Raw genomic sequence first — 27,385 nt, 5'->3', positions numbered from 1 at the left:
GTGTACTCATATATATTGTAAATTTATTGAAGGAATAATGTGCAATTGTACCCAGTGCTCTCTGCCTTACGGAGTAGAGCTCAGAGACTTGGGATCTTCAAGATCTATCATCGAAAGCAATATAAGTGGAAGTGGGGAAACGGGAAACCGGCGCAAACCTTGGAATTAGCTTGATCTTCACTTTTCCCCCAGATTTCATGCAAATGCCTAGGTGAATTTGTTTTCTTTTTTTTCAAGAGAATAAGGTACAGTTGTAAACTCCAGGGGCTTCCATAGACAGTTCCTATTTGGGAAGGTCGGCAGTTAGGGATCCGATTATTTATATATTTATAAACTTGTTTCGGTTTCACCGAAGGAGCGAATCATTTTGGAATAGTGTTACCCAGGGTCCACCTCTCTACTTGCACAATTGGACATAACCTCTGAGATCCTACTCTGTACGGAGTACAGCCTCTTATGTCTCTCATTAGTGTCCACTATCCAAAAGAGGCTGCTAATTTTAACACAAAAGTGGTTCCAACGTAACAAAAAAAAGATGAAAAATGCTAAAAGTAATAAAAAATAAAAAGATTAAAAATAGGATGGAAAATCCATGAGGAAAAAAAACCGGAGAGCCAGAAAATCCAGAAAACAAGCATTTTGGAGTAATTCGGAGCCTCTTACTTAGTCGCGTGCACAATTTCCCATCGCCTAATTTGGCCTTGTTCTGTTATTCCAGGCACACTATCTAAGAATAACCCTTCCCTTTCCTCCCTTCTCTCTCTCTCTCTCTCTTACCTCGTCTCTCGTTAACCATTTCGACTTTCCTTAATTTCCCCCTCTTTTGCCAACGGCGCAATTCAACCCTGTACAAATGGAATGATTTCAACATGTTCATCTTCGCTCTCTTACCACCTCTGCCGCCCTTCCTTTTCTCGGCACTCGTCGTGAGTGGCCTCGCCTCCAAGGCCTTACACATTGCGCTACACATTCATTCCTTACCATTCCTCTACTTCGTCCTCTACTCCCCAACCCTCATTCTATCAGATGTGTTGGTTATCATATTCGTGCGGGTCTTGTTGCGCTTCCATGCGCCAGAAAATCGATGGCAATGGCTCTCGACTGCGTTGGGAGGGGTGCTGTCGTATGTTTACCCCCCACCCCCCAAAATACTGAATACCGAAATGGAGGACAAGGGGGAACTTTGCACAACATAACCTAACAAGTACTAGCCTGATCACATGGGGTGCTTCCTCCATCCAGTTCGGATTCTTTATGCAGACCGGGGCCGAGGTCGCCTGGGCAGCTGGCGGTAGCTTCCTGAGCGATCCCGCGGCCATGAAAATTCTCCTCAGCGGTATCTCGACTGTATCTGCTGCGGCAACCGTCCTGGGACTGGTGGCGTGGTTGCTTCATTCACATTTGTACAACGTCACCGGTCTCGGCTTGCAGGCAATCCGAGACCTATGCGTGGGGGGTTTCAGAGCGCGTTATACCTTGATTTCCGCCCCAAGCAAATCGTGCATGGCCTCAATGGACCTCCGGTCATTCCTTTGCATTATTCCTGCAGTCGCCATTTGTGTCTCGCTCGTTTTCTTGGAACTCACCAGGCCCGCTATACCGTATGACCATCTATCCGGAGCTCTGCCGCTGACACTACTCGATGCTTTCCAGAAAAAAACAGCGACAGTGGAGGGATGCCGTGCGCCTGCCATTCCATTCCCTTTATTAATCGCGGACCAGAATGGGGTCTCTCGTCCTCAGTTCCAGTCGGACTCGACGTTTGTGGAACAATGGTCACGAGCTACATGGCTTCCCGAAGACCCTCCCCGAGGATTCAGCCGCTGGGATCTCAGTCCCAGCGATCGTGCAGAGAAGGATAATCATTATTCTTTTGTCTGTGATGGTGGTGAAGGATTCTACGATCCAAAGGATGACCCGCTAATGGTCACGAATCTGGACGGTGAAATTTACGAACCCTTGCAGAAGGCGTTCAAAGAGCACTCTGTTGAGGTCAATCACATAGTGCTATTAACTCTTGAAAGTGGCCGCAAGGAGCTTTTCCCCACACAACAGGGCACCCCCTTGTTCGATGCTCTTCTCGCCTCCCACAAGACAGAAAAGATCAACGAGGCAATCGATCGTCTGGTCACAATGACCCCAGTCGCTCAACAGTTGACTGGTGAATACGCAACTGATAGCAAGGGGGAGAAGGTCGACTTGAGCCACTCTCCGTGGCAGACCCCGCCACAAGAAGGTATGGGTGGACTTAATGTCCGTGGTGCCATGACGGGTAGCTCCTTGACTTTCAAAAGTGTTTTGGGAAGTCACTGCGGTGTGAACCCTCTACCGGTGGACCTGCTGGAGGAGTCTTTGCTCGAAATTTATCAACCATGCTTGCCCCAGATTTTCGATCTGTTCAATCAAGGCAAGTCACAATCGGAGCAGCGCCGCCAGAACTCTTCTTCTGAAGGCAAATCCCCGGCTCTAAAGTACCCCTGGAAGTCTGTCTTCATGCAGTCAATTACCGACGACTATGACCGTCAGGACGTTCTGAACGAAAACATGGGCTTTAAGCACAAGGTCGTTAAAAGTAATCTGAAATCCCCCCGCGCGAAACACAAAGCTCAAGGCGAAGAGATCAACTACTTTGGATTTGCGGAGACAGAGCTCCGACCCTATGTGTTGGATCTCTTCGAGGAGGCTGCAAACAACAAGACCCGCATGTTCCTTTCACATGTCACCAGCACAACCCACCATCCCTGGAGTACCCCAGACGACTTCGAGAAAGAACCATACATGAGCAACCAGGGAAGCATCAACCATGACCTGATGAACAACTACCTGAATGCCGTGCGCTTCGTGGATATCTGGCTTGGCGACATCATGACCATGCTGGAGCAAACAGGTATTGCCAACGAGACTCTAGTTGTTGTCGTCGGCGACCATGGCCAAACCTTTGGCGAAGATAATAAGGATATGACCGGCACATACGAGAATGGCCACATTAGCAACTTCCGTGTACCCTTGGTCTTCCACCACCCGCATATGCCTCGAGTGGACATCACCGCCAACGTGACCACGCTCTCCATCGTCCCCACCATTCTGGATCTTCTCGTCCAGTCGAACTCCCTGGACGAGCGCGATTCCGAGATCGCCTCTTCCCTACTCCCAGAGTATCAAGGCCAGTCTCTCATACGTCCCTTCCTCTCTTCTATAGAAGAACCACCTCACCGCCGTAACTCCCACCATCCCCCACATGAGCACCCAGAACATGAGGGAGAAGCCATCCAGCCCGAAGCATGGTCTCAGACAAAGATCCCAGCTAATCGTTCGGTTTGGAACATGGGATTGATCAACGCTGGTGGCTCAATGCTCTCTGTCATGGCAGCCGATGTCCCCTACCGTCTCATTCTTCCCCTGAAAGATGGGTTTGAATATACATTCACCCACATTGGCGAAGACCCCGGGGAAACTCACCCCATCAAGGCATGGACTCTTGCGGCCCTCATCGAAGATGTTACGCCTAAATTTGGCGAAGAGTCTGCTAAGTGGCTTGCTGATGCTGAGCTAGTCGGCAAGTGGTGGGTGAATGAACAAAAACGCATTTGGGGTTACCGTGAAGCCTAATCATATGCTCGCTCCGAGGGAATCACCAAATAAATCAAATCAGAAGATAAAACAGACTTTGGTGGCTGTACTGGTTTACTTCGCATCGCATTTCCTCCATTTATCCTTTGACTCTGTGCCCCTTTTTCATCTCATGATATCTATACCATTTGCCTTGGATCCGGCGTTAACACGGGGTTGGTTTTTTTTTCACTTATTTAAGCGTGAATGCTTGAGCTCCCTCCTTTCCTTGAAGACATTTCCCCCACTGTGGCTGGACGGCCCTTTTTCTTTCATACTTCTCACGATATGTGACAACAATCTTATGTTTTTCTTTTTTTTCCCCTGTCCTTTGATGTTACTCGGACCTGGACTTCAGCAACTGTACTTGTATGGAAACAGGAAGAAGAGAACATTGCACATATCATCGAAGGGCCCTTCGATATTGGGGGTTACATCTTGTGTGCAACTTGGTACATTGGATGGTCCAGGATTGACCAGGTATTTGACCTAATATGTATAACATACAAAAATCATTCGACTTCACTTCCTTGGGCATCTTCTTCATTTCAGCTTCCCTAGAACGATACTGTAATCGATCTCGGAAAATGTAAGACCATACTGGTCAATGATGCGACTAGATCTGATGTTCTGATTTGGTTTCCCCACTTGATTATGATCATTGCGATCTACCTTGCACGAGTGCCAATATTTATCCTTAACCTAGTCTTAACCTACATGAATATAGGGCTCGGCAGGACCCGCTTTATCCACTGGGTTTCTCCCGGCCCCGGGGTACAATTGTTCGCATGGCATTGTGTGGGCAAGAACTTGGCAGTATTCCACCCCAGGGCATGGATGATCCTGGAAGCTAAGGTCAAGCTTTGTTTTCAATTTGGTGTTATTATGAGATTTGCTTGTTTTTGAGGTATGTTGTCAATCTGACTACGTACTAAAAAATTTGGTTCATCTATGCATATATATATATCGTTGAGGTGTCGTCTCCATCCTCTAGTAACTCGTGAGCAATCTCGTTATTTCTTTTCCAACTACATATTTATACACATGACCAGTTGCGTTCACAATTATATTTGAATGATAAAGAAACAAGTTATCTAATCGTGTAGTAGAGGCTTGTTATTGTAAGAGATAATCCTATACCGATTTCGAAAGATAGCAGTATGTACGGGGTATAAAACAAGAATCCAAAAACCAAAGAAAGGGGAAACTAGAAACACAGCCAATGCGACAGAATGTTACACAAATCATTTTCTAAGTACATGAGACAGAAAATAACTACATAAGTACTTGGCCACGTTAAGGCTCATAGTAGGGTCCGGCGGCAACGAAGAAATAGCTTTTCCTTGACCAACTACTTTTTCACCGACAACATTGACCCGTGCATATCCCACGAACCAGTTCCTGTGGGTTGAAACCCCGAGCCACTCGGGGCAGGCCCGAAAAGTGCACGACAGAGATAAATCCGGCCCAGACCTAATTGAAACAAGGGGAAAAAATGAATGCACAGACCATATGTCCGGAATCCTCCAGAACGGAGTGTGGGGGTTTCGTCAGTACCCCTGGAGATTAAAAAAAAAAAATAAGCCATCGGAGTGCACACCGATAGTGTTGATCCGAAGTATGCAGAGTGTACTCTGTACACCGGTACGGGGTAAAGTCATTAATTCCAGGGGATATAGATATCACGAGAGCAACAAAAAAAAGTGGAAACCTCGGAATCTCCCCATTGAGTAAGGAGCTTGGGAATGGAAGATTCTGATGGTCACAAGGTGTGCGTTGTCCTTGGCTTGATAATCAATATTGGTGCACGGCTTTATAAGTCAGATAAGCTATATGGCCTTAGTCCTCTTCTGAATATCAGGACGATGTGAGTCTGGATTTCAATGGCTAATTTTAGTTGACTCCCGAGATACTTCCCCCGCACCCAAAATTAGCTGCCCAGGTTTTACTTAGGAATATTTGGATTGAACACAAAGTACTTTTGTTTTTTTGCTGTTTACATTCTTAAATTATAAGATTTTAGATCTGAGAATCTAGGTTTGACTTTTTTAGAGAGAATTTTTTTTTTACAGGAATTGACCAATGAATTTCTCTTCGCCTGGGCCGCCACCCTGGAGCCGGGGCGATCGGACAGGAACGAGACAGGTACTGATATCACGGGCCATATATGTTAATGTGATTGGTAGAAATTGATCTGCAAAGAGCCACCTGACCCCGGATAGTACATATGTACAGAGTACTTCGAGGCTTGGAAGATTTCTAGAAGACCCGGCTCTCTACTCGGCAGTGTACGATATACGCATTCTCTTAAGGGGGGAGTCACCTGGATTGATTTATTTTTCACAAAAGCAATAAAAAAGAAATAAGGTCAAAAATTAGAGTGGCGTTGGGGGTTCCCCGGGTTCCAAGTCCCCAGACGGGTTTCCCAAACAAGAAATCCGGCCCATCCCTTAGGTTCCGAACTGCCACCGTTGATGAAACTATCGTGAATTTCTTGTCTGGTGACTGGTTCTACTAATTTATCCCTGAATTTCACGTAGTTATTCAATTTTCATTGAAAGTAGCTATGAGGCAAGTCTAACAAGGATTCTTACAATAGAAAACAAGTTTTAAACTGCTTTAATTGAGAGATTCAATTGATATGTAATTCTAGTACTATATACTACCAATGATTATTGTATGTGTTAATTGAGCCTGTTTGTAGGGTTGCGTATACCTCGCCACAGCCGTTTGGCCCACATTCCAGGAGGTCTGGACTCCATCCGCTCTGCAGTACCCTTGGCCCAAGCCTGGATTTCCTTTTTGGGCTGTCCTTTAGTTTCTTTCTGCTCACGAGACACCTTTGGACCGCTTTGGTCTTGTTCCGGCTTGCCTTTGCCGGGTCACAGAGATATTTAAAGATAGTTGATTCTCTGGTCCATGGTTCTTCATCACCTGAATCATCTTCATTCTTCTTCATCTGTACACCAAAAACAATCAGTCTTATACCCTTTGACGCCTTTGTTCATATTCTTTTTTATCGTCACTACCCCCGCCTAATAACCAGCACATCATATCGCAATGTCTGTCTCCATCGAAACCACTTCAGTTCCCACTGCTCCCATGACTGCCCAGCCCGCCCTGATGGGCCAGAAGTCCAGAATGCCCGAGTTCAGCCTTGCTGGAAAGGTGGTGCTGGTATCCGGTGCTGCCCGTGGCCTCGGATTGGTCCAAGCAGAGGCACTTCTGGAAGCCGGAGCGAAGGTATACGCGATCGATCGCCTTGAAGAGCCGGTAAGTTTCTACATCCTTTAGATCTGGTTTATACAATCACCAGATCCTTCCCTCTCCATATCAGCATTAAACTAATGATCGCTCAATTCCCAGGCCCCCGAGTTCGAGCAGATCCAGCAGCGCGCAAAGGAGCTTGGCACCGAGTTGCACTACCGTCGCATTGACGTGCGTGACACAGAGCTTCTCAACAGTGTCATCGAGAACATCGCCAATGAGGAGGGCCGTATGGACGGCCTCGTTGCCGCAGCGGGTATCCAGCAGGAGACCTCCGCGCTCGATTACTCCGCCAAGGACAGCAACACCATGTTCGAGGTCAACGTCACGGGAGTGTTCATGACCTCCCAGGCTGTTGCTAAGCAAATGATTCGCTTTGGAAACGGAGGTAGCATCGCTATGATCGCCTCTATGAGCGGTACCATTGCCAATCGGGTATGTTCTCACTCCCCTCCTTTTGTCCTACCCTTCACTCTTCCCACCCCATAAGTTGCCGATATACGCCTCGTGTCTCCCTGTCAAGACTGCATTTCTTTTTATGGACTACTTCCCCGCTTTCGTGTCACGTCTTATTTCTTATTTGGTCAACCATCTAATATATTCTTCCTATAGGGTCTTATTTGCCCCGCTTATAACGCTAGCAAGGCTGCTGTCCTCCAGCTCGCCCGCAACCTCGCTGCCGAATGGGGCACCTACAACATCCGTGTCAACACTATCTCCCCTGGCTACATCGTCACTGCCATGGTTGAGAAGCTGTTTGTCGAGTTCCCCGACCGCCGCGAGCAGTGGCCCAAGGAGAACATGCTCGGCCGTCTCTCCCGACCGGAGGAGTACCGTGGCGCCGCTGTCTTCTTGCTTAGCGATGCTAGTAGCTTCATGACTGGAAGCGACCTACGCATGGACGGCGGCCACGCCGCATGGTAGATTGATTGTTGCCCTTTAATTTTGGCTTTTTCAATCACTGCGCGTGACCATCTTCTTTTGGTCTCTCATTGCATGGAGTTCTGTGTCTTTTTCTTTTGGGTTGTGCGCCGGGAATAGCGCAGCATTGGTTCTTATTTTTTGTCGTTGCCTTTTCTTGGACAGCGAAAATTGGCTTTGCGCATTTTGAATGTTATTATGACGTTAGACTACAGATCAATCTGAATAATAATTGGTATCCTTTCAAACTATTTTATCTAGAGTTTAGCTGCGTATCAATCTTGATCCACTGTGAGTTTCAAAGATCGGCATTCGCATCTCATTGTTTTACACTGACATATATTCATTGTCATAGGTAGCCTTATTAGCCTACCTCAGCCTATATCTTACATGCCTAAGTGTCGTTCGGCACCGAAACCCGAATCTCAACAACTTCCCCCTCACTGAAAGAAATAACCGTATATAGCCATCCAGTCAAAACGTACCACATACCTCAACCGTGGGGATTCACCACCTGACCTCCCAACAAGGCCGCACAAACTTAAGGTTCAATCCAATGAATATCAAATGTTGGGGATAATAATATCGGAAAAGGATGTCGTTGCTGAATCTAGTAACCCGAAAATTATGAAGTAGCGCGTGATAAGTACGTCGCCGTTGTATCATCAACATATCGCAAAAATATTAGATGTCATTCTTTTTTCAGCCGCCATGAAAACCAACCCGCCACTCCCATCGAGTCTGGGGAAGATGCGGAGAACCGGCCCCAGTGGGCCAATCAGGATGGAGTTGATAGCCAATCATGTTACAGTTGGTATCAGCGGAATGTTGGGCTTCCAACCTTGGAAGATTCTATAACGGTAACTAATTAGGCATGCTCACCCTTTGATAGTTGATATTATATGTGGTGGCTTCTATGGATGTGCGGGTATGTTCGCTTACTGGTGGGATGCCTTAATTGCCTGCTGAGGCACCCCGGACTTAGCCGTGTGTACTTGACAGCGAGCAGTCACCTGAGCTGGCACGTGTTGGTCTTCTGGGACATGAGTGAAATATGATAGGTGCTGGGGTTGGTGCCCTATGTCCTAGTAATGACAGTTTAGCCTAGATAGGCAAGTCGTCTCAAATGTGATTGCTTGGCCAAATTTTCAAGGAGCGGAAGAAATGGTCTAATGATTGAATAGTATGTAGACACGGGCGACTGAATCCGTACCAAGACTACACACTATACCTAGGTAGGTCAAGATATGACTGAGAAGATCAGCACGCTCCGTGACCTCAGGCAATTGTCATCTCGGCTAGGCACTCTAGGTTTGTTCTTTGGGGGTTTCTTTGCTATAATAAGATATCTCATTGATTGGTTGATATGACATGCATAGCCCTGTTGCCCCCTCCTGGGTTCTCTTCCCTTCTTGTGCATTGTTATGACGGTAGGCCAGGTACTAGGTACTTCCTAGAGTCTGTGCACCTTCTCGAAGGGCTTCATTTGCAGGGTCGCAGGGCAACGGGGAATTCAGTCTAATATCTACTAGTAACGAGCTAGCGAATATCCTAAAAAGTTCATGTATAATAGAGTATTAGCATACGACCCTGCGGCCTGCGAATCCTTTTTTTGGTATCATAGACTGTTTTAGCAAACCGTAGATTATATGATCTCTAGTACAATCTTTTGCATCTAAAAGGTTCGCTCTACAACCTTCATCATGCAACCTTGCGATGCTACCTAGGTAGCTTTTCTTTCTTTGGGGGCTCCAAACTACAATGGGGTTATTTTAAAAGCAGTCACCTGTAGAAATGAACGACCTATTATCAAATAATATTAGAGTAGAGTGATTCGAGGTAAGTGGCATTATTCTAACCCGAAATATATGAGACGGCAATGCTAAAAATACATAGCAAGCATGTATTAAGCTTTTTACAAGCCTTCAGGGCTTGCACTAAGACGCCTGCCGAGATCTATGTATTTTCTTTTGGACTTCTGTTCTCTTTCTCAGCTTTCCTTACATTTCAATCTTGCTGCATTTTAATCAAACCTCACCTGCTTCTCAATTGCTCAAAAGAAACTCCATGATTGGTTAATTCCTGATATCGCATACCCGACTGTATCGGTGTCAATTTGATATTGGGGGAATATTATGTAGAACACACTGCTCGCGCCATTGATTCTACACAATTTTCCCGTCTCTATAGTGAAAAAAGGAACCATTGATGCATGTATTACCTGTTACATAGCACCGCAGGTTACATAGTACGGCACATGCTACATGCTACATCGATTACAGTCTTTAATTGCCGCTTTGGTCTGTTGATTCAACTGATGTTGAGCTATATGCCCTGGTCAAGGCCAGCCTGTGATAATGGTAGCAGGGTAGAAAAAAGGATATGACTCCTATTGAAGCCATGAATTTACTACGAGCAATCAAAGTGGGGTGTCTGCAGTTTGTTTGCCCCGAGTTCAGTCCTAGAATCTGATTTTATCTCGTTTGTTTACTTCTCACTTTCCATCCTCTTCTCTTTCCTCTCCAGTTCGTACCCCTCCCCTTTTCTTTTTCTCCTCCAAAACTTGCATTGGTCTCTATTCCATCTAAGATGGCAGCTCAGTCCCCAACCTTGGGCTCGAACTCGCTCGCTATCCATGATGTCGAGTCCGGCAAAACCACCTGGAAGAGTAACCCAGTTTCCAATGAGAAGGCCCAGCAAAGTCTCATCTCCCCGTCGTACAACCTGGGTCTGAATGATGAGGACCCAACTACAGATGAGCTTCATGGCTCCAACGCCTTGCGTCGCGTCTCAGCCCCGATTCCCTGGGCCGTCTACACCGTCGCATTTGTTGAACTGTGCGAGCGCTTCTCCTACTACGGATCCCAGGTGCTTTGTAAGACACTCACAGATTACAGCCCCTTGTGGAACCACATGATAAATGATGCTAAAACTATGACACAGACTCTAACTTCGTGAACCACGCACTTCCCCTTGCTGCTCCGAATGGCCCTCCCGGATCAAACCACGCAACTGGAGCTGGTGGGCCTAGCTCCCAGGGTGTATCAGGTGCTCTGGGAAAAGGCATTGAGACTGCGAGCGCCATCAACACCTTCAACACCTTCTGGTGCTACTGCCTTCCTCTTGTGAGTGCCTACATCGCCGACGAGTACTGGGGACGGTACAAGACCATCTCCTGGTCTATTGGAGTCGCCATTTTGGGTCACATCATCCTAGTTATCTCTGCCATCCCGTCGGTGATCACGAACACCGATGCCTCCTTCGGTGTGTTTGTTCTGGGTGTAATCATCATGGGTTTGGGTACTGGTGGCTTCAAGCCTAATATATCCGCCCTGGTTGTCGAGCAGATACCGACTGTCAACCTCAAGGTGCGTACACTGAAATCTGGCGAGCGTGTTGTCGTCGACCCTACTATCACCCAGAGCCGTATCTACCACTACTTCTACATGTTCATCAACCTCGGCTCATTGATGGGTCAGATTGGTATGGTCTATGCAGAGAAGTATATTGGCTTCTGGTTGGCCTTCCTGTTGCCCACAGCTATGTTTATGACTACCCCATTCGTCATGTTGTGGGGTCGTAAGCGCTATCGCCAGTCTCCCCCGACAGGCTCGGTGACTTACAAGGCCGTCAAGACATTCTTGTTTTGTATGCGCGATCGATGGCACTATAACCCATACATCCTCTGGAAACGAACGCACGATGGCACTCTTTGGGACACTGCGAAGCCCTCTAACATTGAGCCCCGATCCCGGCCCAAGTGGATGACCTTCGACGATGCGTGGGTGGACGAAGTGCGCCGTGGATTTGCCGCTTGCGCTGTTTTTTGCTGGTTCCCCATCTACTGGCTAGCCTACAACCAATTGACAAGCAACCTTACCCCACAGGCTGGCACGATGACCTTGAACGGCGTTCCGAATGATGTTGTGAACAATCTTGACCCATTGACGCTGCTCATCTTGGTCCCGCTCTGCGACACGTTCCTATACCCCGCGCTGCGCAAAATGGGCATTCGATTCACGGCCATCAAGAAAATCACCCTTGGTTTCTGGCTGGCGTCGCTTTCTATGATATGGGCTGCTGTCATTCAGTACTACATCTACAAGACTTCGCCCTGCGGCTACCGAGCTAACAGCTGTTATACCAAAGATGGTAGCGTCGACCCGTCTCCTATCATTGTCTGGGCTCAGGCCGGTTCTTACGTTCTTGTTGCTACATCGGAGATCTTTACCGTGATTACCTCAATGGAGTACGCCTACTCCAAGGCACCTCGCAACATGCGGTCCCTCATCCAAGCCATCAATATGTTCACCAACGCTATCTCCGCTGCCATTGCCGAGGCTTTGATACCGCTTTCCAAGGATCCTCTGTTGATCTGGAACTACGGCGTCTTCGCTGTGTTGACCTTTGTCGGTGGAAGCATGTTCATTATCCAGTTCTGGAGTCTGGATAAGGAGGAGGACGAGTTGAACAACTTGCCCGAGGGTCATGTGCAAGCTAGCGAGTACGAGGACGGCCAGGCGCAGCTTGAGATTGCCGAGATTGGCCCTGGTCGTGGCTGAGATTTGTGTGCGAAAGAAAGCTTAGATTTAACTTGGTTCTGGGTGTTATTGGGGACGATGTCTTTCCAAGGTCAAGTTCAACATTTTTACCAAATATTTCAATTGATGTAGCTGATAACTGGTTCCGTTATCCGATAGTAAGTTATACGGAACTCTATAAGCCCCAATAGACGATAGTGGCTTGGTTTAAGACCAAGATCTATCCAGCCTTCCAAGGCTGGTTCAGACGCCACCATTAATTAGAGTGGCAACTTTGGAAGATTCGGAGAGCACGGAATACGGAACTTTGTAACAGATCCGTGTGGATTGTGCATAATTTTGGTCTCCAATTACAATGTCTTGAATCCTCTTTTTTTCATATCCACTTCGGACCCTAAGTTATCCGTTTTACCCTGGGGGCCTTTAACTGTTAAGAGTAATTTGAAAAAAATAAAAAAAAATAAAAAAAAATCCACTTCTAGGCAATCACGAACCCATACTCCAATAGTGACTGCTGAAATGCGGATGCCTGGATGAAACTGATAATCTTCACTATACGGTGTAAGCAATGGCCCTGGAGGCTGGTGATCGTATCACATGACAGCCTTAGGATCGCCTAGGAATTTGGGCCGTTTTACTTACTGTATGTTGTAGTCTGACCTAAGACTCAAAAGAATCGAAAAAATGTGATTTGTCATTCTATATTTAATGCTGTGCAGTAAAGAAACACGGAGGTTTCGGCAACATTCACATAACTCCACTCCACTCGACAGCCATGATTCGTGATCCCCAACTAACATAGCCCTAGAAGTACCAAGGGAACTACTCTGGGAGATGGGGGGCTTGGCTGACTTTCCGGCGGGGCCGGCGCATAAGTATTTCCCCTGTTGCATAAGATTTCCCTCCAGGGCATGGGAATTGATTCCTTTCTACTCCGTACGACTTTGCAATTAACAGTCTGTTACAATTGTGAAACGTCATGAAGACTTCTACGTTGGTCTCAATTGTTCTGAGCTTGCCCGGTAAGTTCTTCTCGTGTGTTTTTTGATCGGATTACCATTCTTGGCTAAATTGGACCCTTACACGCGTCTCCAAAATAATTTCCACGCTAACCACCATCTTCCCGCAGGCGCGATCGCTGTTCCAGGTGGGCTCAATCCCGATGATATTGCATTCGCAGGTGTGCAACGAGCCTTCCCCAATGCGCCGGACGGGTACGTGCCGACCTCTGTCCGTTGCCCGGCGAGCCGACCGTCAGTTCGCAGCGCAGCTAGGCTGTCTCCAAACGAGACATCATGGCTAGAGGGTCGCCGCGGCAAGACCGTGTCGGCCATGAAGGATTTCTTCGGACATGTGAAAGTAGGCGATTATGACGTCGGTGCCTACCTTGATAAACATGCTGGGAACTCGTCAAGTTTGCCAAATATCGGCATTGCCGTTTCGGGCGGTGGATGGCGTGCATTGATGAACGGTGCCGGTGCGATCAAGGCTTTCGACAGCCGGACGTACAATTCGACCGCAACTGGGCATTTGGGTGGTCTGCTGCAGTCTGCTACCTATATTGCTGGTCTGAGTGGAGGCAGCTGGTTGCTTGGTTCAATCTATATCAATAACTTTACTACAATCGATAAGCTGCAGACGCACAAAGATGGTGCCGTTTGGCAGTTTGGAAACTCGATCATTGAGGGTCCTGATACTGGTGGTATCCAGCTTCTTGATTCTGCGGGTTACTACAAGGACCTTGCTGATGCTGTCCACGCAAAGGACGACGCTGGGTTTGATACTTCTCTTACTGATCTCTGGTATGTTATCCCACATTATAGGGATGCATATGCGTGTTTGCTGACTTGAGTACAGGGGCCGTGCACTCTCATTCCAAATGTTCAATGCTACCAATGGTGGGGTCAGCTATACCTGGTCTTCCATTGCCGAGACCCCCGAGTTCCAAGATGGAGACTACCCGATGCCATTTGTTGTTGCAGATGGACGTAACCCTGGTGAACTAGTTATTGGCGGTAACGCGACCGTCTATGAGTTCAACCCGTGGGAGTTTGGCACCTTTGACCCTACTATCTTTGGTTTCGTTCCTCTTAAGTATCTGGGCTCTAAGTTCGAGGGTGGCTTGCTTCCGAGCAACGAGAGCTGCATCAGCGGTTTCGACAATGCTGGCTTTGTTATCGGAACCTCCTCCACACTCTTCAACCAGTTCCTTCTCCAGATCAACACCACCTCGCTCCCCTCATTCGTAAAGAATGTTTTCAACAAAATCTTGACCGGGCTAGGCAATGATTCAAACGACATTGCTTCGTACGATCCCAACCCATTCTATAAGTATAACGAGCACTCGTCGCCGTATGCTGCGCAAAAAATGCTGGACGTTGTCGATGGTGGCGAGGATGGACAAAATGTCCCTTTGCATCCTCTTATCCAACCCGAGCGCCACGTCGATGTCATCTTCGCCGTCGATTCCTCGGCCGACACTGAATATTTCTGGCCCAACGGCACATCCCTGGTTGTCACCTACCAGCGCAGCCTGAACTCCAGCGGTATCGGCAACGGCACCGCCTTCCCTGCGGTCCCAGACCAAAACACCTTCGTTAACCTAGGTCTCAGCACCCGCCCATCTTTCTTTGGCTGTGATAGTGCTAATCAGACCGGACCCACGCCTCTCGTCGTGTACATCCCCAATGCCCCTTACTCCTACCATTCCAATATTTCCACCTTCCAACTAAGCACCGACGACGAGGAGCGTGACAAGATCATTCTCAATGGCTACGAGGTTGCCACCATGGCCAACGGCACCACCGACGCCGACTGGACATCCTGTGTCGGCTGTGCTATCCTCAGCCGCTCATTCGAGCGCACTGGTACCACTCTCCCCGATATCTGCAACCAGTGTTTCGACCGGTACTGCTGGAACGGAACTGTGAACTCCACCACACCGCACAACTATGATCCTGCTTATTACCTGACTGAGAGCATGGCCTCGGTGAAATTGCCCGCCATGCTGTCCACAGTGGTCGCAGCCGGCCTGGCAATGCTCATCCTGGCATAATCGGAGTTTATAAATTCTTTTTCTTCACACTGCCATGTTGCAGCCGTTCTTTCTATTCGCATTCGAGACAATTGTTTCGCCATTTGACCTTCTTTTGATTCAAGCATGCATGATGTGCCGTCGAGCCATCCTCGTGTCAATTTCATTTTCCTAGAATTTGCCTAGATTTCTCCAGATCTCATGAGATTCAATTCAATAGTAATGAATATATCCCCATATAAGAAACATGTTCACATTTCAATACAACATTATTCCTTTGGCATCCTTACATCTGCGCATTGACAAATGGTTACGGCTCTCTACACTTCCTACTATGAATATAATCTAGGAGGCTGTATGTTTAGATTCATAAAATCGACATCCAACAAGTGGTAGGCTATGGAACAGAATAACACCTAGCGGGATTGGGAATTGTTTAAAACTGAACTGTATAGACATGCGGTAGAAATATGTATCGTATGACGCATAAATAATGGCGTAATTGAAATTCATAATTAGTTTGCAGTCTATCTAAGAACTTAGGGACCTCGGGGTGGTCTTTTAATTTGCTAATTTGTCGTTGTTTTGATCTGTCATTGAATCAATCCGATGTAACATCCTTATTGACGTGTTTTCTGCAGGTGTAGATCATATCACGTGTCTGTGTTGCTATGGGAAACGCAACAACAAGCAACCTCGGATCACAGCCGCCACCTCCACAGTGGGTTATTTGCTTTGCCTTGCTTCCTTTTTCATGCACCTAATTCGACAACCTGCGACCTTGCGAGATCGGGCCGATACCACTTTTGACCGCCAAAACGCGCCATGAGCGTCGCGTGCCAATACTAACTGCGACCATCCACGACAACAACGGGCGATATCAATATCAACATGGCGCGCGCTGCAGTAATCCCACAGTCCCCTACAAAACGGGCGGCACGAACTTCGACCAAGTCGACAGCCGCTGCCGATGCGAAGAAAAAGGCACCTCGAAGAGCAACACCAGCCCCACGGACTGCGCCATCAGCTCTCGATGCTGAGTCCGATGATGAGCTGGGATGTATCACGAGTAAACCTGTGAAACCCAGCGGACGTCCTCCTGCTCGCCCAGCTATCAAGCCAAGAGTGACTTCAACTACAACTGCCCGAGGAAAGAAGGCTTCTTCTGTGTCTCTCGCCGACAAGTCAAAACCCCAAATCAATCCCGGCGAGAATGAGCTAGGAAAACAAATTGAGGCGCCAAAGAAGCGTGTCGGAAGACCGAGAAAAACTCCGTTGCCCACAGATGCTGCTGCCACCAAGTCCGAGGAAACGCCTAAAACTAGAGGACGACCAAGAGCGGGAACAACAGCGAAGGCCCCAACGGCGGCAACGAGCAGGCGGACGCGAGCGGTAGTTGATACATCCAATGAGATGAAACCGAACCTTATCAGGATTGCGACCAACTCCACAGCCATGCGATCAAATCTTCTGCGTGGGCCCGCTAAGAAGAAAACGGTGAAATTCCAGGATGTCTCGGGTTCCGAAGCCGAAGAATCTGTGACCGAGGTTCCTGCTGTCGGCCGTCGACGTGTAGCGACCCAGGGAGCGGGCGTTGGCAAGACCGGCCTTGGAGCATCCGCAGTTCGCAAGCCTGCGACAACCGGTACCCGTGGAAGGAAGCCAGTTGCAGCGAAGGAGGCGACTAAACCATTATCTCCCAAGAAGGCTAAGCAGGTGGCCAAGTCTTTATCAGCATACGCAAGCTCCGATGGAGAAGAGGATGAACTGAATGCCATTAAGGACGACGCCAATGATCTAGTCACACTTATTGTTCACTCCCCTGTCAAGCATGGCTTGGAGAATACTGGGCTGAGCTCTCCTGTACGGAGGATCAACTTTACCCCCAAGAAGGCGTCCAGCTTCATGGACGAGAATGGCGAACCGAAACTACCAACCCCAAAACACGGATCAGACGGCATCGGACTTAGCTCCCCAGTCAGGAAAATCAACTTTGCGCCGAACCGCAGCCAGAACACAGTCGCAGATAATGGTCACCTCGCTCTCCCGCCTGGAAATCCAATTGAGTTCAGTGATTCTATGTTCATGTCTAGTCCTGCGAGACGACCAGCGCCATCATCTCCCTTCCAATTCTCCTTGCGAGAGACCCCGAATCGTGGGGGTTCTCTCTTCCGGGACAGTGTGAATCCGATTTCCGCACCTAATTTCACACCCGGACACACTTCTCCACTGAAGATGTCACCTAAGAAAGCTTATTTAGGTGCATCTTTCTCGCAATCGCCATTCAAGGCTTCTACATCAGTAGCCCCTGCTCGAACCCCATTGTTTCAAAGCCCCGCAAAGAGAATACCGTCTCCATTCAAAAACTCAATATTCTCTGCCCACGCATCTGTGGGCTCTTCTAACCCCGTGGACAATGATGGAACACCTTCCAAGGCAGTTGAACTTGCACAGTCTAACACCCCCAAATCCTCGCCAGCGGAGAGCCAGCTCGATGAATCCACTTTTGACAAGGACTCTGAAATGATCGAGGATGTGGCTCGAGACAGCTTTGGCATTGAGCTATCTTCCGATGGAAATGCATCGTCGATTTCTCCTATTCAGAAAGATATTGCAGACTCGGAAGTAGCCCGAGACTCATTCAATAATGGAAATACTGAATCTCTCTCCGTGGATGTGGAGGTCGAGGTTGACTCAGACCTGGAAGAAAATGAAAGTGAATATCTTCACGATAAGGCTCAGCCCGAGTACGAAGAGCCTGAAACGATTTGCTTCGACATCATGGAAGAGGCCAATATGGCAACGGAGGAACTTTATGATGAAGAGCCCGAGGAAGACTCAGACCGCGGCGCTAGCGAACAAATTGAAGATCAGGCTCAATTTGATCGCGAAGAAGCTGATACAATTTGCTTTGACGCCATGGAAGACGCTCAGTTGCCAGAGCATGATCTTCATGGCGAAAAAGTCCAGGAAGCCTCGGACATGGAAGATGATGAAGATCTCCACGACGAGAGTGAATTTGAGTACGAGGAGCTTGATACAATTTGCTTTGATGCCATGGAAGACGCCCAATTGGCAGAGCATGATCTTCAATACCAACAAGTCCAGGAAGTCTCGGACATGGAAGATGACGAAGATCTCCACGACGAAAATGAATCTGATTACGAGGAGCTTGGAACAATTTGCTTTGATGCCATGGAAGACGCACACCTCGCGCAAAATGACTTGTATGACGAAGAGGGTCAAGTGGCAGACTCAGTCATGGAGGACACTAATTATCCCGAAGAAGAGCTAGCGGTACTGAACAGCGAGCCCGAGGAAGAAGAGCCCCAGTATCTTGATATTGGAGTTCAGTCCCAAGAATCAACCCCGGAACCCATGCAAACTACGGAGACACAAGAACTAGATGTGGAAGAGCAGTCGAATGACCTTTCTTTGTCCCCCCGGTCCCCACTGACCTTGACCTATGGCAATGAAGTTCAGCCAACGGTTGACACGGAATATCCCTTGGAGAGTGAATGTGAGTGGCAAGAAGAGGCCGTCCATCATCCTGACGAAGAGGAGCGAGTCATGCGCGAGGAGAGCGAGGTGGAAGACGCTGAGTCTATCCTGGCCGGATCTGAGCTTGCTACAATTTCGTCAAAGCCTGCTTTGCCTCATGAGAGTAGCCATCTTGAGGATATTACAACATCGCCCCAAAGGATTCAAGTAATTCCTTCACCGCAACCGAGTTCCGCAGGCGGTGAATCTACTCCTTTGTCCTTGAATCGCCCAGACAACTCAGAGAATGATCATGACTCCACCCTTGATGCCAAGAATGCCAATAATGTCATCATTGACGCGCCCCTGCATGAAGAAAATAGCTGGACGCCAAGCAGCCAGGTTGACAGCCCTGCGTTAATGGCACCTAGTCTCTTCAACACACCAAGCGTTGCCGAGCAGCACCAATCCCCTGCCGATGTCAGCTTAGGTTTTACGCCATTGGCACAAAAGTTTGGCCGTTGGGAACAAAATACCCCTTCCCAGGCTAGATCACTCCGACCGCGCCGTCGTGGAGTCTTCTCGCTCGTAGGCCCGTTGGACCGCTCCAACACGCAAACTCCGTCAAATTCTGATAGAGTGTCGTATCCTAATTTGCCAAAGAGCCCCTTGGAAGAAACTCCCCCTTTGCTTGCCGGATTGCCACTTCAGCCTCAAAGCAATGATACTTGCATGAGCCCTGAGTATGCACAGACTCCACAGCCATCTTCCATCTATGAAGACCATCAGATAACTCACTCGCCATATAAAAGCACGGATATCTTCGAGGATCTTGACTTGGAACTTGAGCATACTCCTGCCGCTGAAATTCCGCAAGATCAGGGCCAAGAGTTTGATCTACTTGATGACAAGGAGAACTACGGTCCTCCAATTTTACCGTCAACCCCAATGAAAGCTCAAGTTCAACCCGATGAGTTGCGCACCATTCATACAGTGTCAAAAGTGCCTTTGAAAGCCGAAGGCGACGTATCACCTCTCAAGTTGTCCCGCAAGAGAGGTCTGTCCATCTCGACCGCATCCCCCACTCGGTCTTCTCCGCGTGTTCGTAAGCCAACCTTTTTGGCACTCAATGACAGTGTGCCGATTCTGTCTCCCTCCCGGAAATCCTCACGGGTGAGCAGAAGTCCGACACCAAAACGCCGCTCTATTACGGCTAGGCGCAGCAGTGTAAAAGCACCAGTTATGGCTGCGCCCGGTACTTCTATCGCAACTGGAAGCCCTGCCAAAAAGCCGCGTCATAGCATCAGTACTGAACAGAAGGCTCTCCATGGGGCAGTCGTGCATGTGGATGTTCATACCACCGAGGGTGAGGATGCCTCTGGTATCTTCGTAGAACTCTTGCAGCAAATGGGAGCTCGGTGTGTGAAGTCCTGGTCCTGGAATCCTCACACCAGCCTCTCGCCGGTTGATGACGTAGAGCCCAAGGATTTGAGAGTTGGCATCACCCATGTTGTATACAAGGATGGTGGTCTGCGGACTATGGAGAAAGTCAAGAAGGCCGCGGGTCTTGTCAAGTGTGTTGGAGTCGGCTGGGTTCTTGAGTAAGTTCATCTTCTGTATCCCTTTATTTACACGGCTTTGCTCATTATTATCTCTAGTTGTGAACGGGAAAACCAATGGCTTGATGAAACCCCATACGCAGTTGACAGCTCTATCATCCCGCGCGGAGGCGCCAAGCGCCGCAAGAGTATGGAGCCTCGTGCACTCAGCAATGTGAATGGAACACTCGTGCGCATTTCCGAATCTCCCGCGCCATCTCCCGGCGGACGCCGCAGTGGTGTCAATCCGGGTGCTGTCGAGGGTTTCCGCAAGATCACACCTCCAACTCACCGACAGGAGATGCCGTCCACACCCCCACAACAATCTTCCGCTAATAGCTATCAATTCCCTGCTACTCCGGGATACAACTTTGCCAATCTTGATGCCATTGGCATGTCCCCCGCTACACCAGGATTCCTTGGAAATCGCTCCAAGCTTGTCCAGCAATCTTGCCCTCCAAAGCAGAGCAACCGAGGTCTCTTCCCGACTGCTAAACCTGCTAGTATTCTGCTGGATGATGGGCAAGACGAGGAATCTAGGAGACAGCGCCGCTTCCGTATGGAGGCTGCTAGGCGCAAGAGTCTTGTTTACAAGCCTGCTATCGGTAGCCGTCTTGGTCCTTGATTTTATTCATTACTTTGTCTGCTTTTTGTAAATTCATACCCAGTCACTGTATATATGGGGACTATCTTTGTTTTTGGCGTTTTTTGAATTTTGCCCCACGACGGCAGGCGGGATAGGTTGGACTGTTTGTGTGCGAGGTTAATTCTCGTTACTTTTGTTCGAATCTCAGTTAAATCAATACAATCCCAGATGATTTCAGTACACACTGCTGTCCGTGATGAACTTGCAAAACATGACTTTTGATTGAGAAACTCGATGATAAATACCCGGAATTTTTTCGATGTCCCGTTTCAACATTCACATACGCCGTATTCCGTTCACCAAAGTGTCACATCACTCCTCCGACTCTTCGCGGTAGAATCCAGCAACCAAGAAAGCGAGCTCCAAAGCCTGCTTCTCATTCAAGCGTGGATCACAGAATGTCGTATAGCGCTCTCCAAGCCCCTCCTCAGTCAGCCCAGCAGCACCACCCACACACTCAGTGACTGCCTCCCCAGTAAGTTCAAGGTGCATACCACCAAGGAATGACCCGGCAGCGCGATGAATTTCCAATGCCTGCTTCAACTCAGACAAGATATCCGTGAAATGGCGGGTCTTCACACCAGATGGTGTGCTCTGCGTATTGCCATGCATAGGATCACATTGCCAGACAGGAATGTGACCAGAGGCCTGCACAGCGGCAATATGACCAGGGAGGAAATCTGCGATCTTGGCAGCGCCGTACCGAGAGATCAGAGTCACCTTTCCGATTTCACGGTCCGGGTTGACAACATCCAGCAGCTGCACCAGCTCGTCTGGCTTCATGCTAGGCCCGATCTTGATTCCGACGGGGTTAGCGATACCGCGGAAGAACTCGACATGCGCACCGCCGAGTTGGCGTGTCCGGTCACCAATCCAGATGAAGTGGCCGGATGTGGCGTAGTAGCCTGTTTCAGGAGCCGCAGTGCTTCCTGGGTATGCTGGATGGCGAAGGAGTCGGGTTAGGCTCTGCTCGTATTCCAGGGAGAGGCCTTCGTGGCTGGTGAAGATGTCTGCTGTCTCGAAGCCGCGGTCTTTGTCAATTCCTACTGTGTGCATAAAGCGCAGGGCATCCTTTACCGCGCCTACGATTTTGGTGTATTGCTCTTTGATCGAGGGCGTGATTACATGGCCCAAGCCCCAGTCTAGGGGGAGTGCAGGTCTGCCAGGCCTGAGGAGAGGGAGGCACGGAGATAATTCAGAGTTGCCGCGGAGTGGAAGTAGGCTGAGACTAGACGTGATGGGTCTGGTTGGCGGGATTTGATGTCTGCTGGGAAGCCATTGATGTTGTCGCCGCGGAAAGAGGGCATTTCCACTCCATTGATGACTTCTGTTGGACTTGAGCGGGGCCTGGTTTTTTTGTTGTCAATTTTGTGTTTATGGATTAATGAATGAGGTACCTACTTTGCAAACTGGCCTGCAATGCGAGCAATACGAATGACGGGCTTATTGGCACCTAATTATTTCGATTAGTTGCCAGTTTCTTTGCTTTTTGTGGGGGATCTAACATACCCCAGATGAGAACCAAACTCATTTGCAACAAAAGCTTCACCTTGGCTTCGATCATTTCCTGGCTGCAATAGTCGAAAAGCTCCGCACAGTCGCCTGAACTAAATGGTTAGTTATGCTTTTCGGAAATATTGTCCTGTGCAACGTACCACCCTGGAGAACGAAGGCTTTGCCCAATGCGACATTTCGCAGGCTTTTCTTGAGATTGTTGATCTGTAAACCAGGTCAATATAATAGCTATGGTTCAATCTAAAGAAAAGACATACTTCTTGTGTAGTCACAAGTGGAGGAAGCTTCTGTAGTTTTTGTAGCGAGTCTTTTAACCCTTGAAGATCTTCGTAGATAACATCTTGCTTGATGGGCTTTTGTGTCCAAGCTAGAGATAGTCAGTGATATTAGATTGTGAAAGAGATTTTCCAGATTTTTTTCTCTTACAACTAGGGCTCCATTCGGCCATGGTGAAAGTAATCCCGTAAGGTGGGGGGGAATGATATTAGTGTCTTCCGTTTGATCCGCAATAATAAATAAATGCAATAATTCTTAAGAATTGGGATAGGCGATTGGATAGTAAGAATTCCTTAAAGATGGCAACAAAGGACCGAGCGAAAATATATCAAGGGCATATAACAAAAGAAAAACATTGTGGTGGATGCAGGTGATGTGATACGCTTATTCACGGGACTCGGATGACTCATTCTGATGCCTGATATTCTAGGCACTATGTCCATCCCACATTCCTCATTCCTCTGTGTGACTATGTCGTACAGTTGAGGTTGCTACTAAGAGTTGCATATAACCATTTTCAAATCAAACGGTATTATTTGATTGGAAACAAGGGCAATCTAATGGTCTTATTGAACTCTCACTGGCAACCTCTTAACCTATAACCTTCATTCTTCTGGCCTCAAAGGGTACCACTGGCATGTACAGTCATGGATGGAGGAGTTGTTGTGACCCAGATGATGTGTTCTGTTCTTCCTTTGAAATCCGAAGGATTTTGAAAGGCCGTGGGTTCAAGACGGACCTGTTTGATGATGTGGATGAATGCCTGTTCTCGAAGTTGACCTGTGTTATGCATCGAACGACGAAGTTCACCTCCTTGTACGGAGCAAACAAGCAAATCTCATAGCTGAATTTACAATCATGTTAAGTGACTATAACATAACAACGATGAAAAGAGCCTCGTCGGTAGTATCGTCTGAGCGTCTAAAAATGTTGTCTCTGATAGTTTCAGGGATCTCTTCGTCCAATGAAGCTTGAACCTTGCAAATGGTCTTCTAAGCTAGGCAGAGCTTTTTTTTATAAGAAAAAATATCGCACATAGTCTGCAGTACTATATGATGTATCACATATGCTGCATGTAAGGTTTCGGGTTCAAGAAGAGGCAAAATAGTACTGCGTAGGCAGAACTGTATTTGATGATTGCTACAACGGGACTAGCACAACATAAATCGAACATAAGAGAGCATATCCTGTTCTTAAACTCTTGATTTTGCTGGTATGAGGGGAAGTGATTATTTATACGGGAAAACATCCTCAGTATGCAGAGTTGTTCTAATAACTTTTATTGGGCCTGACAAGTGATACAAGGATTCCGGGATTTTCCAACATAAATCGCAGCGGATAGAGTTGACTACTCCATACCTACTCCGTACTCCGTACATATGTAAGAATGAAGATTAGGAATAGGAATATTTAACCAGCCCCAGGGTGAAAATCTAAAGCACCTTGCGGTAAATTGTTGGCTATAACATAGTAGTTATATGGAGTATCTAATAGACTAATTGGAGTCAGTAGAATTTTATATATCGGTACATACTCCGTATCTTCCTACAGGGATAATTTTGCCCTCAATACCCCAGACTTGGCATAGTAAGCCTTTGATCTAAATTTGGAACGGCGAAGGACGGACCACGGAAACAATAAAAAGGGGCAAAATGCATATCGCAAGTTAATGCTGACGGGATACGGAATTAATCTGAGTCGTGGCGTCGTCTATGTCGAATTTGTTTAGCAACTTTCGTATCTAGAAACTAGTGCCGAGGGAATTTGATCAAATCGGTCATGATTTGGCCGATCACAAGGCAATTGCAGATTGTGATTGGTCTAGTCTCCGGACTTAACCGTCGCGTATACATTTCAAGTTGGCGTGGCCAACTTGGCTTTTGCTTGTTTGGCACTATAGCGTGGCCCTAATGACATTAGGAGAAAAGACCCTTTAAAGTGAGCCCCCATTGTTGTTTCTTCACCTAGTTCCTAAAGTATTTAAGCCTTCTCCTTTTCTTTCTTTCAACATCATCTCTATACCACCACATTCCTTTAACCATGCAGTATAAGATCATTGCCACTCTTTTCTTCGCCGCCACGGCCCTGGCTGCCCCTGCGGATTCTATTGCTACAGCCTCAAGCACTGAGACTACCGACAGCGATGACTACGATGTCCCGGATGTGCCTAGCTCCATTATGGCTGTTTTAGCAACAGCCATCCCGGACTCATGGTATAATGATCTCATGGACCCGGCCTCCCGCTCTGCGATCAACAGCGCCGCTTCGGCTGGCATCTACCCAGATTGGTACAACGCATTGCCTAACAGCGTCAAGTCCTGGGCCACTGCCAACTTCGGTGACGGCCTCGTTGGTGGTTCGATAACCGCTGATAGTAGCGCCACTGAGACTAGGGCTGTTGGTGGTGGTGGTCCCATCGAGACTGGCTCCAGCGTGGTGGTCACTGCCTCCACCACCCCTGTCAGCCAGACCTCCTCCAATGCTGCCGAGGCCACCTCGGCTTCCGCCACTACCACGGGCTCCAGCTCTGATTCCAGCTCCAGCTCTACATCGTCTTCTCCCTCCTCTTCGCAATCTACCGGTGGCGCTCCTGCTCCTACTGGGGGTGTTGCCATGAGTGTTGCTGGTGCAGTTGGTGTTTTGGCCCTGGCTCTTGCCCTCTAGAGTATTGTTGAATGATTCATTTGCCTACCTGACAGTTTATAATGAACATTTACTCTCTGTGCATGGATATATATGTATACTACCTATTTTCATTGTTATATCGGTACTTGATCTCACTATAGATAAGTATAGTATGGGATAAATTATCGCCTAGATACTCCCTAAGTGCTGAGCGATATAGACTGCATATGACGATATAGCTTGTCTATTATTACGAGATCGGCCCCGACTGTGCGTCTTATACGGAGTACAGAATCCAAAATTGTAAAACGTATGATTCTAACCCTTTGTCTCGTCCGACTCCAGGTACCATTGAGATCCTGGAAACATAAGAAAAGCATGGTAAATCGCTCGTTCCTCTCGTAGGCTGCATAATATGAGATGTTAGTATTTTCAATCTCAATACAGGTAGTGATGTGGTCTAACGAATCAGAATATGGGGCTCACAAAACCAGGTATTGTAACCATTTGACATTCATTCCAACATTGCCAGAAGGTTGTAATAATGTTGCTTCCTTTGCGGACTGTTCATAAGCTTCCAGGTTAGATATGTTCGAAATCAATCCAGATAGATAGGTAATTCAGCCTGACAAACCAAACCATCGAGCCATCAGTCAGGCACCCGATCTTTAATAGAGTCCAGCAGCCTGAGAAGACGATTGTAAACTGCTCTGTCACTCCTCGGGCGATTTATGAGTCTCCATGCCAACACATTCAGCCTAAAATGGAGATTGAGGCAGTCCCGGATGAAATCAACGACGAAGTAAGTAAGGGGTTTCTCCCGCACCGTCTGACAACCTGGAACATGCTCAAACATGGCCTGTCCTGTGCTTTGAATATCTTCCACCTCAATTGGAAGATGGCTTAGTTTTTCAATAGTCGTTTGGCGATCCTCCGGGGATGGATTGCTCCAGCATAGCCTGTTGAGTACTTCCACGATGCAGGTTTGCAAGTGACGCCATGCATTATAATAGGCCTGTTCCCAGATTGAAACGGCGTCAAGGGAGGGTTGATCCATGGCTGGATTCTCCGTGGCTGGAGGCATCGTGAAAGGCGGTGCTCATGGTAGACTTGCGAAGGATGTGGGATGTGGCTGCGGGTGTATCAATGCTCCAAAAAAGATCAAGGATCAAAAGAGAGGGCAAGGATATAACCTATTAATCGATTAATGGATCGAGTGAGATATGGACGGTGAGGATAACTCGAGGCGGCGGTGGTTGAAGTTCAGCTATTTAAGCCTTTGCAATCGATATCGACCTGATTGAATAGGTCAAGAGTTAACAATGGAAGTTATGAATGCAATTGTTCATATTTTTGTTTCACGGAAGCATTGCAAAACATTGGGGAAATGACAAAGGCTTACTCGTCTGAACTAAGGCCAATACGGTCTAAAGTCGAAGCGATAGAAGCGCACAAAGGCCGTTGTTTAAGCCGTTTATCCCTTTTTCTATTCATTCCAACCAGCTAGAGGTCGAAGTATCACAAGGACGAATTTGCACTAACAAAGCAAGTCAAGGCCATGGGCTTCAGGGAAGAAATCTTCCCAGTTTGCTCTGCACTTCCCCTTCACCTTGACATAAATCTACAGACTGCATGTTTCCGACCCTCTTCAATTGCTCCTCGCAACCAGGTCGTCTTCGGTCTTGTTTTTAGCTTTTTTGCATCCTCTATTTCCTCATGGTGGTCTAGATGTTTCCTTGGTTTATCTTTGATACTGATAGCATTCTTGCATGTGTCTACGATCATATTGCTACAACGTGTCCGAGCACGCGCGTACTCGCGATATGTTTGCTTGATCGAGGGATATATTTATGGCACTGCTCCGCGTCATCTT

At 47.8% G+C, this 27,385-nt stretch overlaps 8 protein-coding genes across 8 annotated transcripts; 6 read left to right on the top strand and 2 right to left on the bottom strand.

Annotated features, from left to right (window-relative positions):
- Positions 1–869: 869 nt before the first annotated feature.
- N7479_007361 (Alkaline phosphatase-like alpha/beta/alpha) lies at positions 870–3,609 on the top strand (the record flags this gene model as incomplete). The annotated part of the gene is made up of 2 exons (XM_057255055.1): positions 870–1,123; positions 1,212–3,609. The coding sequence occupies 2 exons, from the start codon at positions 870–872 to the stop codon at positions 3,607–3,609; spliced, it is 2,652 nt and encodes an 883-aa protein (XP_057108917.1).
- Positions 3,610–6,669: 3,060 nt separating this feature from the next.
- Positions 6,670–7,800, top strand: N7479_007360 (putative short chain dehydrogenase; the record flags this gene model as incomplete). Its single annotated transcript, XM_057255054.1, has 3 exons — positions 6,670–6,882; positions 6,976–7,311; positions 7,489–7,800. The coding sequence occupies 3 exons, from the start codon at positions 6,670–6,672 to the stop codon at positions 7,798–7,800; spliced, it is 861 nt and encodes a 286-aa protein (XP_057108916.1).
- Positions 7,801–10,386: 2,586 nt separating this feature from the next.
- On the top strand, positions 10,387–12,359 carry N7479_007359 (Major facilitator superfamily domain general substrate transporter; the record flags this gene model as incomplete). Its single annotated transcript, XM_057255053.1, has 2 exons — positions 10,387–10,672; positions 10,741–12,359. The coding sequence occupies 2 exons, from the start codon at positions 10,387–10,389 to the stop codon at positions 12,357–12,359; spliced, it is 1,905 nt and encodes a 634-aa protein (XP_057108915.1).
- Positions 12,360–13,317: 958 nt separating this feature from the next.
- On the top strand, positions 13,318–15,393 carry N7479_007358 (lysophospholipase family protein; the record flags this gene model as incomplete). The annotated part of the gene is made up of 3 exons (XM_057255052.1): positions 13,318–13,360; positions 13,468–14,140; positions 14,196–15,393. The coding sequence occupies 3 exons, from the start codon at positions 13,318–13,320 to the stop codon at positions 15,391–15,393; spliced, it is 1,914 nt and encodes a 637-aa protein (XP_057108914.1).
- Positions 15,394–16,263: 870 nt separating this feature from the next.
- Positions 16,264–21,075, top strand: N7479_007357 (uncharacterized protein; the record flags this gene model as incomplete). The annotated part of the gene is made up of 2 exons (XM_057255051.1): positions 16,264–20,453; positions 20,511–21,075. The coding sequence occupies 2 exons, from the start codon at positions 16,264–16,266 to the stop codon at positions 21,073–21,075; spliced, it is 4,755 nt and encodes a 1,584-aa protein (XP_057108913.1).
- A 333-nt stretch (positions 21,076–21,408) lies between these two features.
- On the bottom strand, positions 21,409–23,059 carry N7479_007356 (3-deoxy-7-phosphoheptulonate synthase class II; the record flags this gene model as incomplete). The annotated part of the gene is made up of 6 exons (XM_057255050.1): positions 21,409–22,423; positions 22,498–22,549; positions 22,606–22,698; positions 22,752–22,815; positions 22,869–22,978; positions 23,038–23,059. 6 exons carry the CDS (start codon positions 23,057–23,059, stop codon positions 21,409–21,411), a joined length of 1,356 nt encoding a protein of 451 aa, XP_057108912.1.
- A 1,868-nt stretch (positions 23,060–24,927) lies between these two features.
- N7479_007355 (uncharacterized protein) lies at positions 24,928–25,551 on the top strand (the record flags this gene model as incomplete). The annotated part of the gene is made up of 1 exon (XM_057255049.1): positions 24,928–25,551. The coding sequence occupies one exon, from the start codon at positions 24,928–24,930 to the stop codon at positions 25,549–25,551; it is 624 nt and encodes a 207-aa protein (XP_057108911.1).
- A 610-nt stretch (positions 25,552–26,161) lies between these two features.
- Positions 26,162–26,596, bottom strand: N7479_007354 (uncharacterized protein; the record flags this gene model as incomplete). The annotated part of the gene is made up of 1 exon (XM_057255048.1): positions 26,162–26,596. The coding sequence occupies one exon, from the start codon at positions 26,594–26,596 to the stop codon at positions 26,162–26,164; it is 435 nt and encodes a 144-aa protein (XP_057108910.1).
- Positions 26,597–27,385: the final 789 nt, after the last annotated feature.

This window comes from Penicillium vulpinum, assembly GCF_028829585.1.
Source record: "Penicillium vulpinum strain IBT 29486 chromosome Unknown utg000003l_segment0_segment0, whole genome shotgun sequence".
Lineage (NCBI taxonomy): Eukaryota > Fungi > Ascomycota > Eurotiomycetes > Eurotiales > Aspergillaceae > Penicillium > Penicillium vulpinum.
Note: the sequence above shows the minus strand (reverse complement) of the source record. Positions and strands in the feature narration are given on the sequence as shown.